Below are 15,602 nucleotides of genomic sequence, written 5' to 3'. Positions count from 1 at the left end.
CAAGATCTCCTTAACTCAGAAATAATTCTTTAAACATGAAATCCTGCACAACTTCCAGTGTAGCAGCTTTTTCAAGAATATAGGTGACATTTCCAACAGAAATGGTCCATTTCATTGGTTTCAGAAACATCCAAGAAGGAATCTCCTAGAATTAAATTCTCCTAAAAGTGCTAATAAGGTGAAATAGCACCATGGCTCAGGATCACCAGAAATCCCTCAAAATGTAAGAGACATTTCTCACTGTGAGCTGGTGGGATTTGCTGCTATTTGAGGTCCTCAGTTATGATTTTCAAGGGGTGAATCCCTACAACATAACCTCCCTACACCTCACTACAATTTGAGAAAAAACACATCATGAAAAGGCAACACTGCCATTTTGAAACAATAACCAAGAGATATGCAGGTAATTATAATGTCAGTGTTCAAGAGAAAATACAAAAAATGCCAACTCATCCTAAACACTGCTGCCAGCCAGGATAAACAGCATTTGCTACGCAGTTATACAGACAACACTTGGAGTTAACAAACAACCAAGGTTTTAATATTAACATGCATTTTTCTCCTTTATTTAGACTCAGAGGATTTACAGTGAACCCCTCTGTAAATAATTACATTCTGTGTTTTATAAACTGACTTTACAAGTCCTGAGGGTGAGCTTGCGCATTTCCTGGGGGCCTCAGTGTAACCCCAGTGCCCCAGGACAGAGCCCTGGCATGAGGAGAATGAGCAAAGGCTTTGAGGGCCAGAATTGCACAGGGCATCAACCAGGCAGGAAAGCCCCAGGCACACCAAGCTCCTTTTCCCAGTGGGAGCTGCACAGAGCTGCAGCTGGAGCTTTGCCTCACAGGAAAGGAGCCTCTGGCAATCAAAGGGGATTTGTCACCTGCAACACTGATTTTGGAGCCATTCTGTGTCAAAGCTGGAGCCTGAGGGAGGGAGATCCTGGTGGTCCTATCCCAATTTGTTAGGGCATATTTATCTTTTCTGACAATTTTCATGAGTCTTAGCCTCTTACTGCTTTTTCACCACACCTGGTCAACAAACATCTCCATAAACACCAGACAACAAATCCCCTTCCTCAGAACAATCTAACTGATTCATAAGGCCAGAACAGCAAAATTAGCCTCTGAAATTTGCCTATTTGTCTTCTAATTATCATTTTTACTTTACCAAAGAATTACATACCTTACTTACTAATAAATAACAGTTACTAAACCTTGTACCAGCTGCTTTTTGTTTTTTGCAGATTATGGCAGCTATACACACTAGTCTATACCATAGAATAAAGCATTTTACTGTTCCTGGAAAACTGTTTGGGCTGTTTTGCCTGAGCTCTTCTTGTTTCCCTTCCCAAAGCCCTCACTGGTCCCCAGATGCTAATTTTCACTGCTTTGATACTTTCCCCCTCGAGACTGGACTAGATGTAATTATTTCCTGAAATACTTAATCTGGCAGTGTTAACTTTGGCCAGTTGAAGTAAATATAAGTGAGTGAAGATGAAACAGTGAAAATTTAACTCTGATCCCTGAAGCCAAATGCCCAGAGCTGGAGCAGCAGGCAGGAGACAGAGAGACACAAGCCTGTGATGACAAAGCCACACCACAAGCTGGACAGCCAGCCCTCAGGCAGAGATGACTGGTTTCCTTTCAAACCTGGTGAGTACTTGCTGGGGTATTCACATCTGGGACATTTTTGTGTGTTACTGGGGCTTCAAACAAAACAAAATTGGTGTCTTGGTAAGAACAAGGCTCCTGTTTACTACAAGCATCTTGGAAGTGGTTCTGTCCACTATTTTGAGGTATTAGAGCATTTCATATGCTCTGCCATCCATCTTTACCATATTTTTATCCATATATTAATGTGTTGTCACAGACATCTTTTATGAAAAATCCTTTTTTTAGGATTTTTCTTCTTGAGAAGCTGAAAAGCTTCAAGAACAAAATGTAAACAATGGTTATCTGTGACTGTGGAATGCAACAAGTAGATCTGTGATTGGTCTCGTGGTTGTTTCTAATTAATGGCCAATCACAATCAGCTGGCTCTGACTCTCTGTCCAAGTCACAAGCCTTTGTTATTCATTCCTTCTTTTCTATTCTTAATTGGCCTTCTGATGAAATCCTTTCTTCTATTCTTTTAGTATAGTTTTAATATAATATATATTATAAAATAATAAATCAGCCTTCTGAAACATGGAGTCAGATCCTGGTCTCTTCCCCCATCCTCGGATCCCTGTGAACACCACCACAATGTGTCTTAAATGCTTTCCTGGACTGAAAAATACTTGCTTACCTAGAAATAGAATTTGTTTTGCTTACCTGGTAAAAAAAAATGTTTTTAAATACACCTAATTATTTAGTGCAAGACATGGGAGCAGAGGTTTTGAGAGGCAGGGAACAGGATCTAGAAGCCATGGTGCCTTGAGCTGGATGTTTGTGGAAGCTGCACTTCCTTGAGCTGGATGGAGGGAAATCACAGAAGGATGTACATCCCACACCAGGGCAAGCAGAGAGAATATTGCTACCTGAAAATCCCCTGAGCAAACGAGAGGTTTCTGGAGAATGATTTTGAGAACAGCCTGATGTGGGTACAACCTGAAGAAGATTTTGTTCTACCTCTGCAGGTTCAGTACCAGGGGCTCTTTCGGATGATCACAGTCCTGGGCATTGGTGGCACATTCCAAATTGGCTTTCAGATCTCCACCATCACCTACATGTCTCAGGTAGGCAAAGCTGCACCTGGCACTGGGTCTCCACTGCTGCCTGAGGCTGCTGCTCTGGCATTCAGGAAGGGTTTGATCACAGTATTCTCCTCTCATTTCCCATTTGCTACGCTATCATGAGGAGCAGGGCATGTCAAAGTGTAGCAAATAGAAGAAAATAGATCTGGAAGTTGTTAATAGAAGTGTTCCTCAGAAGACACACACTAACTAGGGTGGCATCTGTCTCCCCTAAAATCTCACAGCACATGTGCCTTCTTCATGGTTTCAGTTTATATTTTTATGGTTATCCATCGTCACAGAAAAATAGAACAAGTGAGCCACGCTCTAGGAAAAGTCTGCTTCTCTCCACTGATCACATTAAGGGCACTGAAGTCTAGAGGGAAGACATCATTATTTTGTACACATCACCTTAATGGAAAAGCACTATTTTCTGGCTTCAGAGCACTAAGTTCTGAATGAAAAAGTATTTAGGAATTGCACTGAACAGGCTCTGTGTAATGTGACATTCTTGGCAGGTATGTGAGAGAAAACTCATAATTCATTTGCAGAACTTTGTAGTACTGTTTACACTGTTTTTTAGTACCACTCCATGCCTTGCTTCCTCAGATTATAAGGATAAAAATCCCAAAGATTGAATTTTAATGGCAGTATGAGCATAGCACTCTATTATACTATGTCTGATAGCTAATACACACTTCTAAAGCCTATGAGAATAAGTAACTTTAGCTGAAGCAACAAAATTATTTTGTAAATGTGATAATATCCCTGCACTGCTGTCACAGGCATTGTTAATGATTTTATTTTCTGTCTCAGCACGTTAAGGCTTTCATTAATGAGACGTGGCTGGAGCGCTATGGCCACCCCATCCAGCAGGACAACCTCCTGTTCCTGTGGTCCTTCACTGTGTCCATCTTCGGCATAGGAGGGCTCCTGGGCTCCTCAGGCAGCAGATACCTCACTGTCAAATTTGGCAAGTATGTATGGTCAGAGACAATGTGTCAGCTGAATCTTAGCTTAAGGAAATGATAGTTGGGGTTATAAACGAGGCAGGATTTTAGACTCAGTGATATAAATAAGAGACTCAGCCAGCTCAGCTGTGGTGGCAGCTGATTCCCCTGCTTCCTGCCCATGGAGCCATGCCTGGGTTCATCTCAGCAATGGGGAAAGGCAGCACCTGGCTGAAGTCAGAATGGGGTCTGGAAAGTGCCACTCAAAACACAGCAGCACTGAGATCCCTGTTGGTGCTGCAATAATGTGTTTCACAGTGCATGTCCAAGTGCAGAAAGCCTTCAGAGTTTTCCCTGCTACACACCCCAGAAGTGTTCCCAAACCCCCAGGTGCAGCCACGTGCCAGGGCACACCATGAGTCCAAAGTGCTCATTTTGTCCTGGACCACACATTTGTAATTTCAAAAATCCATCAAGACAACTTCAGCCAAGAATTCCTGCATGGCATTAAGTGCTATTTCCCTTCTGAGGCATTAAGTGCCGTTTCCCTTCTGAGCCACAAAAAATCTTTTCATTTTCTTGCATTTCCAGAAAGAAATGTCTCTTGTGCAACAACGTGCTGATGATAGTGGCAGCCTCCATCATGGGCTGCAGTAAAATATCCCAGTCCTTTGAGATGATTCTGATTGGACGCTTCATGTGTGGAGTGAGTGCAGGTGAGTGACTTCTCCCACAGGTCAGCTGAATCTCACATCATTTTCCATCTTTTTTCAAAGTCAATAATAAGTCTCCACTAAGAAAACAAAACGTGGAAGTCAGTGATCTTTTGTAAGAAGATTTTCTATAATGCTCTGCAATAAAGGGCATAATTATTATCAATTTCACTAAAAATGAAATTCAACTTTGCCGAGTGTATGAATGTTCAGAGATGTCAGAAATGTTTTGATACCTCATGAAAAAAGGGATTTTCTCAAGAAAAATGTGTATAGCATTTTCTTAAATTTATCTAGCAGTACTGATAATTATACAGTTTAAAGGTAGTATTTTCCTAAGGAGGAGTATTCCAAGTAGTAAGTCCTTGGGGTTAGTACAAAGATCTGGGCTTAATAAAGCAAAATCACTCCTGGCAAGTAAACTACAGGCAGTAAAACCATCCTGTGCTGCTATCAGTATTTTTTGTATTTTTCCCTACACAAAACTTGCCTTTCTATTGTTTGCATATTCACGGGGATGAATCTTTTAACTTATTCAAGAGTTCACTTAGTGCCTATTTTTCAAATAACCAGATTTTGTACATGGCTTCTGTGACAAAGAGATGTCTTGAAGAGCTATGGTTGTAATTTGAGAACAGCTTACCAACAGGGGCCTTGCTCTCTTCTAGAATCTATATCATAACCCATTCAAAAACCTGATTTTTGTTAAAGAGACTGCAATCAAAAGAGATTGCTTTGCTATCACATACAGCCAAGAGAAGAACATGTTGCATCTGAAACAGATAAAAGGGGCTGTGACCCCCATATCAGGAAAAAGCTCCTGTTCCCAGACTAGTATTTAGCATGTCTGAGTTAATGAATATAACTGGAAACATCAACTCTGCCTGAAATCATAAAAATTATTGCTGGATAGCAGAAAATAAATACTCAAGTCTCCACCTAAATCACATACAAATCAACATTGACTGTAGCTCTATATGTGATAATTTGCCATGAGTCTGCCATACAGCTCTTCAAAAGCATCATGTCAGAAAAGGTTGAGATTATGTGGGTTAAATACAAGTATATTAAATACTGCTGAAAAGTGCTTAATTATTCAGCACTTGCATACCCTGTGTTCTTTAAAACATGCTAAGGCTCACAGGAGAGCTTATGATGAGGCTACACCTGCACTTCAAAGGGAGAACTGTACATTTCTTAAGGTCAGGAAACTGCACTCTGCAAAGAGGACCAATACTTTTGTAGAAAGAGTTTAAAAAAATCTAGCACTGAAAGTCTCAGATGTGAGTTATGTGCCAGACACAGCTGTATTCTGTAATACTTAATTATTTACACCCAGTGGATATAACTGGATTTCCAATGGTTATGTCTTTTTTCTTCTCTCCCATAACTCCCTCCTCACCTCAAGGTCTTTGTGTTCCTCTACATCACCAATATGTTGGAGAAATTTCCCCCAGGAAGCTCCGTGGATTTGCAAACTCGACTTCCTCCTTCTTTTGGACGTTGGGAAAAGCCATAGGGCAAATTTCAGGACAAAGGTATCATGCAATTAATTACCCACACAATTCATTTCTGGATCCTTCTCACCTTTTGCTCCTCCCTGTGCTTTTCCATCCCTTCCTTTGTCTCCTCAGAGGAGGTGCAATGAACCCTAACCCACATTTTGTCCCTGGCAGGGAGCTGCTGGGCAGCCAGGCTCTGTGGCCCCTGCTGATGGCCTCCTGTGGCCTGCCAGCCCTGGTGCAGCTGCTCGCCCTTCCCTTCTTCCCAGAGTCCCCACCCTACCTCCTCATGCAGAAAGGAGACCAGGAAGCCTGCAAAAAAGGTAATTGAGGGCTTCAGGTTCCTGTTCCTCCCTTAGAATCATTTTGTGATGCTTGCTTTCCCCATATGGAAAGAAATAAATAGGACAAAGTTTCTCCCTGCTCATTTCCCACATGGCTCTGTGAACGCCTGAGTCCATTATTGTAGTTCCCACATAGAGCACAAAGCTACTTCCCTCTACAGCTCTGTGGTACAAAACCTTTCACATTTGTCTGACACCACCTGCACTGTCAGCCTGATGATTAATGCTAAATAATAAATGAAAATTAGCTGTTTGCACTGCAGGGCTCCACTGGGCTTAGCTCTGGGTATTGGTTGCTCACACCCTGAGAGAAGGAGGAAGGCAGAACAGGGGCCCCATGGGCAGGGAGGGAGCCCTTTGTACCCCACTAGGGCCCACTGAGCAGGAGGGGATCAGGGCTCTGGAACACCCTGTAAGGGCTCTGGAACATTCTGTAAGACATCTCAGCACAGCCCCAGCCCTGCACACTGGGCTGCCAGACTCTTGTCTCACTGCTCAGAAACCTTAGGGAAAAACCAGAGATGAATTAACATGGCAGGTCTTGCTCTCCTTCTCCACAGCCATAAGGCAGCTTTGGGGTGAAGGCCAACACCAAGCAGAGATTGATGACATCATGAAAGAGAAAGCAACAATGAAAAACACCAAGATCTTGAGTGTCCTGGAACTAGTGAGAGAACCAGCTTTCCGTTGGCAGCTGTACATGATAGTTACCCTGACCGCCACAATTCAGCTCTGTGGCATCAATGCAGTTGAGTGCATTTCCCCCTCCAAGCCCCAAGATATCACAGCTCACAGGAGCTGCCTCCGTTTTTCTCAGGCTTCTCAGCCCAAACCTTGCTGTGTGCCAGCCCTTCTGCAGGACAGCAGCAGCCACAGAGCTGGGCTGGGCTCTGTGTGTGACATCCCTGTGGCCAGCTCTTGTCCTTGCTGGAGTTCCCTGTCTCTGAGCAGCCACCTTTGGGAGCCACTGCAGAGCTCACTCTTGGGAATGAGCCCACTCTGCTAGCAAAATCTGTAGTTTTGTGTGATTGCTCACTGCAACTGCTGCTATTTGTCCCCTGAGATGTTGGGATGGCAGGCTGCTCACTCTGCCCTTAAAGCTAACAGCAAGCATGCTGCCTGTTCTGCAGCTCCTGCAGCTCTGCTCTTCCTCACTGCACTGCTGTTCTGGGGTCCTGCTGCCTCTAACACCATGCTGCAGCAGCATCTGCAAAGGAAACACACAGCTGAATCTAACACAGCTGAATCTAACACAGCTTAAACTGGAATCTTTATCACTCAGCATATCTCCAAACACCAGCAGAGATACTTGGAAAGATGTTTGGTTTAACCCCTCATGACTCCATAACCCACGCTCCTCTTTCTTGGGAATGGTTTTGGATGGGTTCTGATAACAAGACATAGCTGGCTGTTTCTGAAAGCACCTAGATCAGGAGTCTGCAAATCTGATTGCATTGTAGTAGCTGGAGATCTAATTATCCCAGCATTTTATCCTTTATTAAATTCATTAGTAAATTAATTATATAATGCTTTATAATATTTTTGTCTGCTGATAGAGTGAATACGACCAAAAAGAGTAGAGAATTCCAGCTCCCTCCAAAGCTGAGCTGCATGCTCCCTGATCAGCAGCTCATATCTAGGGTAGTGTCACACAGCTTTGGATAAGAAATCCATTCTTTTCTTCTCTCACTGTTTGATTTCTTTTTTCCAGATTTATTTTTACACTTTTGAAGTCCTCCAGGCAGCTGGCTTTGATGAAAAAATGGCCTCCTACATGACCCTCTCCATTGGGCTCTCTGAACTCGTGGCTGCTGTAGTCTGTGTAAGTCCCATTACCAGGGGAGAGGGGCACATTTTGCTCTCTGGCACTGGCACTGATGGGATTTCTGCCCTTCAGAGCTCCATCATTGAGAGGCTGGGCAGGAAAGCTCTCATCAGAGGAGGCTACTGGATCATGGGCTCACTGCTAGCTGCTATCACTGTGACTCTGTCCCTGCAGGTAAGGAAGTTCTGCTCACAGCAGATTGCTCCATTCTATTTCTGATCTACAGCTCACTGGCAGGACCACGCTACTGAGAAAGGAAAGTGAGGCTTAGATCAAGCTTACCTATATGTAGAATTAAACTCTCTCTTAGAGCCTCATACCCCTGCCTTCCTTTCAACATGATCCCATGACCTTAGCAAGGAACACAAAAACCACTGGGACACTGGTTCCTGATTTATCAGACTGCAAGCACCAAACAGCATCCAGCACACACCACAAGGCACTTGTAGGAAAATGGCCCTTTCTGTCCACGCTGGTTTTAACAAGCAACAGCAAAACCCCAGAACTTTGGCGTCAGTTCATTGGAAACTGAACTTTGCTGCAGATGATTGTGGGAAGGCACTGTCTGTTCACAGACTGGAGACCAGTCCACCTCTCAAACAGTGACACTTCTGTGTCATTGCTGTAGCCTTTCCAGAAGCAAATCTCCCAGGTTATCAGTTCTCATCCAGAGCTACCCTGCAGACACACTGCAAAACTGACCTGGAAGCAAGGTGGCAGCAGACTTCTGCTTTTGTTTCATTCATGAAAACTCTCCAACATAGAAGAGAGAAATCTTCTTTACCTAAAGCATCAAGTCTCATTTCTCTTGACTAAGATCTATAAAAATTGCTTTCCAGTACCAGTTTTTAAATCCATAACTGAACAAAATGAAGAAATATCTGATTTGTCCTTCTCATATCCCTAAGGATCAGAGGAAGAACTATGAGGTCAAAAAGAAAGGACAGGGTGCATAAAAGCTCTGCAGATTTCATTTAATGGAAGCCTCCCTGGCTTTGCAGCTGCTCTGCCCTGTCTGCTCCCCTGACAGAGATCTCAGCTGCTCCACTCACAGAGAGAAGCACTCACAGCTCTCAGTGCCCACACACTGAATATTTCTTTTTTGAGGTGTTGGAAAAGCAGGAGCATTCCTCACCTAGGGCTGGTAACAGTTTTTAACCTGAAGTTTGTTATGGTTTTTTCCCCCAGGACTGGTACTTCTGGATGCCATACTGCAGCCTTGCTCTCATTATCCTGTTTACAGTTGTCTTTGCTGTTGGGCCAGGTAAGTTCTCAATCAAAAAGGAAATAAAGGAATTGAGTCGTGTGAGCTTATTAAAAGGGTCAGGAAATACTGCCTTATATTGCAGAATATTTAGCATAAGTAAATTAATTTAATATAATCTTGCAGTCATTTAAACATTGTGGGTCCAATTATTAATTGGACATAAAATTCAATACCACCAGGTTTGAGTTTTGCTAAAGAGAGGAAAGGAGCACACTGGAAAAATACAGCAAAAGTAGAGCAAAAGCAGATGGGTAAAAGATTTTTTTAAAATGCTAGGGGGAAAAAAAGATAAAAAGAAAAGCAAGAGTTCTTTTAAATTCAGTGTTGTATAATGTTACGTCTTATCCCACATAGACAGCAGTGCAGAAGATCTACTTTGGAATAGTTTTTTTCCTAGCATTTATTGCCTGCTACTCATTAAATTTTATTTTATAAAGGCTAATAATTTTTTAAATATTTGCCTTCCCATATGGCAGGGTTGAGTTATTTTCCTAACTCAAAACAGTTTAAAATCCTGTGACTTCAAAACAAACTGAAATGCCCAGGAAGTGAATCTGGGAAGCTTACTCATTGGCAATCCAGCAGAATCACACTGAAAATTCATTTTATCAATAATAATTGTCATTCTATCCTGATACATCTTTCATGAGATGATTTCAGGCTTTCTCAAGTGTCGACTACTTAATTCATGGATGTCCCCAAAAATTTATTTAAGTATTTTACAACTTTCATAAACTGATGCCTAGCAGTTTATTAAATTTATTTGAGTATTTTACTGTGGACGCCATGGGACAGAGAAAGAGAAACGGCAAGAGTTTCTCACAGTGGCTTGTGAGAAATTTTAGGGAGCTGGAAAGATGTGATAACTTGTTGACTATAAACAATTTGCAATTTTTCTGTTCCTCTCAAAGACAGTGCGTGAGAAAGATGTTTCTGTTAGTTAGCCAATAGAATAGAATCTATATTTAAAAAAAAAAAAAGTGTGTTTTTTTGAATAAAACCTTTTTTGCCTTTGCTACGATCCTGCCTCTCGCCTGTTCCTGCCCCAACCCTGGTGCATGAGTGATATTTTACCACTTTCACAAACTGATGCCTAGCAGTTTATTTAATTTGAGTATTTTACCACTTTCACAAACTGATGCCTAGCAGTTTATTACATTTATCTGAGTATTTTACCACTTTCACAAACTGATGCCTAGCAGTTTATTTCATTTATCTGAGTATTTTACCACTTTCATAAACTGATGCCTAGCAGTTTATTTCATTTGAGTATTTTACCACTTTCACAAACTGATGCCTAGCAGTTTATTTCATTTATCTGAGTATTTTACCACTTTCACAAACTGATGCCTAGCAGTTTATTTCATTTATCTGAGTATTTTATCACTTTCACAAACTGATAGCTAGCAGTGTATTAGATGCCACAAACATTTTCTTTTGTAACAAAGAGCAGCATGCTCAGTGCCACAGCACAGTTCTGGCACTCCATTACAGCAGCATCTCTCAGCTGACCGTGTAACAGTAGCGCTAATCCAAATGTGGACTCCAAACGCATCAAACAATAAATAATTCTTGTTTTTCTTCGCTTCCAGGTGGCGCCACGGTTTCCACCAGGGTTGAGATTTTCAAGCTGTCCTGCAGGCCCCCCGCCTTTGTGATCAGCTCGGTTCTGAACTGGCTGGGGGTGTTTGTGATCGGCACCTCCTTCCCGTTCATCGTGGTGAGTGCGGGCAGGGCGGCGCTGCTGGCTCAGCCTCCTGCTCTCCCTCTGCCAAACACGCCAATCACTTGGGTTTAAAAGTTTAAAATTTAATAGTAATTAAATGGTTATAAAAATAGTAATGTAATTAGAGTAATAAAAATTTGGACAATTAGGATTTAGGACAATATGAGGCAATAAGAACAAAGAGTTATGGACCGTGTGGGTACCTTTTCTGGGCAAAATAAGCCTGAAAAAGGACCCACGTTTGTTGAAGTGAAGGGAGACGACCTACCTTTGTTGGTCAGCATCTGACTCCCATTTATTGATCAACCAGGCACCTTTTATAACAGTGTTCATTCACTTCATGCATATTGCAAAACCTGAGCTCCCGATAGGCTGTAGAGAAAACTTCAGCTCCTCCTTTTGTTTACAATACCTGAAGTTTGTTTATTGAAACCAAGATCAGTGTTCTCACCATGATGTGAAAAGTTCTCAAAACCTTTATATCTGTTCCCAGAATGGCCATCTGTTCCCAGAGCAGCCAAGGACAGGATATCTGCCTGTTTTTGAGAAAATGGTCTGAGAATCTTGTTGTTTATATAAAAGGTGGCTGAGAACCTTAATTATTTACAGGATCAAGCCTGGGAACTGCTGCTTTACAGCTGCCTTTTATTTTTCCCTTAGCTGAGCACCTTCATGGCCTCTTTCTTTAAGCCATGTTTGAACCAGGCTCTCCACACACGTTAACAAAGGATTAACCCTTCAAAGCAACAGCCTGTTGCATATTCATACACCTCATCCATGATGCACAAATTCCATTCAAACACAGGATTCTGTCTGGGCAGTGTCAGCTTCTTCCTCTGAATCCTGACAGCATCGTCCTGCCCAAGCAAGGCAGGAAGAAGTTCATTTCTCCTGATAATGGAGCAAAAAGTTCTCTTTCTCTGAAGGATTTGGGTGTCCTGGGGCTGCTGTCTTGGTGGGAGTACCTCATTCCTCTCTTTAAAAAAGTATCTTACATAGCATAGTTTCTATTTGAACATTTTGTTATAACCTCAAACTATATTTAACACACTACTTAAGAAAATTAACACAGCATCACTTTCTAACACAACACATATAGTATTCATTTTAATATTTGCTAAAAGCCAACCATAAAATCGGTATTTTTCACATCTCCCACGCCCACTTCTGCAACCAAAGGGCCCTGATTTGCCCAAGATACTCATTCAGACTGAAATATTTGTCAATGGAAAGAATTCCTTATCAAATTCAAAATACTTTGGGTCATGCTTTGCAGTGACTACCTGGAACAGAGGCTAGACAGAGCTAAAAAATAAATTAGGTATTTTAAAGGACACATCTTGGGCAGTGCAAAAGTCTCACAGGGGCTACACCCAAGGTGGGCAATGGTCACAGGATTCACAAACTGATTAAAGTTTGGTCTGTTGTGGTGTTTGTGAGGGTCCCCAGGATGAGGTTAGAGATGAGAATCTGACTCCGTGTTCTCAGAAGGCTGATATATTATATTATATTATATTATATTATATTATATTATATTATATTATATTATATTATATTATATTATATTATATTATATTATATTATATTATATTATATTATATTATATTATATTATATTATATTATATATCACATTACATTATATCACATTATATTCTATTAGATTGCATTGTATTATATTACATTGCATTGCATTGCATTATATTATTTTATACTAAATCTATACTAAAGAAAGAGAAAGGATACATCAGAAGGTTTAACAAAAAATGAATAATAAAAACCCGTGACTGACTCAGAGAGTCTGACACAGCTGGCTGTGATTGGCCATTAATTTAAAACAATTCACATGGAACCAATCAAACATTCACCTGTTGGTAAACAATGTCCAAGGCACATCCCAAAGCAGCAAACACAGGAGCAGCAATCAGATAATTATTGTTTGAATTCCTCTCTGAGGCTTCTCAGCTTGCCAGGAGAAAATCCTGGGCAAAGAGGATTTTTCAGAAATAACAGTGACAGTCTATCAGAGGTGAATTGTCCAATTACAGCTTCAGGTAATGAAGTCACATTCCCTCAGTTTCCTCCACCCCAATTCCTTTTTGTTTACACTTTTTGGGCCTGAGGTTGTGTTGGTGGCCTTGGTTCTCAGGCCTGGAAGGATTGTTCTGTCTGCCCAAAATGTGAGGAGAGCAAACCAACACTGCATCAGTTCAGAGTTATACACTAATGCAGGATCTGAAACATCTAAAAGGCATTGTGGGACCCAAATATAAAAATGTGCCAAGAAAGTGACTAAAGCACAGATATGCTAACCCTGCTTTCTTCCTCACTTTGTTCTTCCCTGCAGGAAAGACTGAAGCACTTCTGCTTCCTCATCTTTATGGTGGTACTTTTCACTTCAGGGATGATTGTCCACCTGTTCCTCCCAGAAACAAAAGGGAAATCAATCGTGGAAATCACAGAAGAATTCAATAAGCTGAACTTTAAAAACAAGAAAATTCCAGCAACTCCAAATCATGTCTCAGAGGATTATACCTTCTGCACCAGGCTTTGACTGACATGAGGGGGAATCAGGTTTTTGTAAAAAAGTAGGGAAAAAAAGACATTTGCCATTTTCTGCCTGACGAGTTGCTCCAAATGGACCGTCAGCTTTCCTATCTGTCACTTACAAGGTTCCCATTTTGCCAAACCAACTTCTTTCTCAAGCACTCCACTCTGGGCAGCTCTGAAAACTGATAAGAGCTGATATTACCAGGACAGACCTGTGTGAATCAGGATCATTTGGCTTAACTTGCTGATGTGTAAATCTCTTCTTAACAGAGTAACCAATACACACTGAGAGCCCACATGTAGAATTTATAAACACTCTGCTGACCACAGAGAAAGGAAAGACCTGTGATCCTCTCTCTCTATGATTTCTGAGTGTTTTTACAGTGCTGAAATGGGAACAGTGAAGTTCTTGGCTTGCTATCTCTGGCTAGTGTTCAATCCATAAGAGATTAAAGAAAAAAATTTAGTGGGATAGGAGATAAATTCTTTGTTTCTGTAGATTCAACTGAATAACCAAACCTTGCCAGGTTCCCATGCCCAGTGCCATGTTGTCCTTGTGCAGTGTCTTGTTTGACAGGCTCCAACCATTTCAGCAACAGAGCTGAAAGGGCTGAGGAGAGAGTCCAGCCTCATAAACCCCAGCCCCCACAGCCATCTCAGATACTCTGTGCTCCCCTGCCCATCTCTGCTGTCACCCCAAGCCTGCAGCTCCTCCAGGAGCAGAATTCCCACAGCAGCTGAACTGCTGTTTCCTTCCTGTGCCTGTTGCCTACCTGGAACCTGTTTGCTCCAGAAGAACTGCCTCAGACTGGAATGCATTGAACCAGACACTTTTTTTGAAATACATAAGGCCCATGAAGAAAAGAAAAAGAACTTTTCTTTTCTTTAGAAGGTATCTAACAGTCTGCATTGAACCAGACACTTTTTTTGAAATACATAAGGCCCATGAAGAAAAGAAAAAGAACTTTTCTTTTCTTTAGAAGGTATCTAACGTTCTGTGTGTTCCTCTCTATTAATGAGAGGCTCACATGGTTGTAGGAGCAAAGCAAAACTCTGAGGAAGAGCATAAACAAAGCTAAGCCTTACTGTGAAGCCTTAATACAATTTAAATCCAAACTCTGGACTTGCACAGTAAAATAAGTGGTTTTACCTCTGCTGTTGCTTTCACTGGCATATTTACTTCAACTCAAACAAGGTTATTCAAACTAAGAATTCAATTGTTCATCTAAACTGCTGCTTATTTTTAATTGCAAATGGTAACCATAATAAAAATGGCAGATTGCCTTGTAATAAACTTCTGGCCTCCACAAACATTTCTTTCCCCACATCATGATCTCCTCAGGGGGAGTTGACTTGGAAAAGTTGTTGGTGTGCATAACCTTCCATGATTGGGGTTTTTCATTATTCCTGTCTTTAGTACTGAGTGACACTTCAGCCATGTCATTAAATACAACTACATAAATAGAATTATGTATCTACAAAAATGAAGTGTCTTAAATTCAAAAAACTCAGTAACTTTGTAGTGATCCATATATAGGTAATATGATTAAAAACTACCAGTCATCTGGTCACAGCTACCAATATAGATAAGAAATATCAATTTTTTGCAAAACAGAATTCTGTCTTCTCTACCAGTCACTCTGGAAACACCATTCCATTGCAACAACCCCTGAAATCTGTGGGAAGAAGAGCAGAGTGGCACAGTGTGGCACTGCTGCCAGACTCACCAGTGAGTCACTTCTGTGTCTCAGTTATTCATTAGGTGCCATTCAGGAAAGCCTTCCCCCAGGATGCTCCCTGGGCAGCCAAGCATGCCCTGGGGAACATTGCAGTGCCATTGAAGTGGAACAGCCCTGTGGGGCACAGGGCAGCCTTGGCCTGTGCTCAGTGGGGCAGGAGCTGTGTCATGGGGACAGTGGTCAAGGGATGAAACAGCAAAGGAATGGCTCAAACACACATGGGAGGGCACAGGGACAAAGGGGACAGAAATTCAGGAGCACTGCATGCACAG

The 15,602-nt window shown here is 41.7% G+C and overlaps 1 protein-coding gene across 1 annotated transcript; it reads left to right on the top strand.

Moving 5' to 3' along the window:
• The first annotated feature begins 1,631 nt into the window (after window positions 1–1,631).
• LOC135454742 (solute carrier family 2, facilitated glucose transporter member 11-like) lies at window positions 1,632–13,777 on the top strand. Its single transcript, XM_064727154.1, has 12 exons — window positions 1,632–1,655; window positions 2,621–2,719; window positions 3,533–3,693; window positions 4,258–4,382; window positions 5,788–5,917; window positions 6,056–6,204; window positions 6,786–6,973; window positions 7,937–8,047; window positions 8,123–8,224; window positions 9,239–9,314; window positions 10,910–11,037; window positions 13,389–13,777. The coding sequence occupies exons 1-12, from the start codon at window positions 1,632–1,634 to the stop codon at window positions 13,593–13,595; spliced, it is 1,500 nt and encodes a 499-aa protein (XP_064583224.1). The 3' UTR covers window positions 13,596–13,777.
• The last annotated feature ends 1,825 nt before the right edge of the window (window positions 13,778–15,602 follow it).

This window comes from Zonotrichia leucophrys, chromosome 15 (genome assembly GCF_028769735.1).
Source record: "Zonotrichia leucophrys gambelii isolate GWCS_2022_RI chromosome 15, RI_Zleu_2.0, whole genome shotgun sequence".
In the NCBI taxonomy this organism is placed as follows: Eukaryota; Metazoa; Chordata; class Aves; order Passeriformes; family Passerellidae; genus Zonotrichia; species Zonotrichia leucophrys.
The sequence above is the reverse complement of the archived record's forward strand: the minus strand, read 5'-3'. Positions and strand labels throughout refer to the sequence as shown.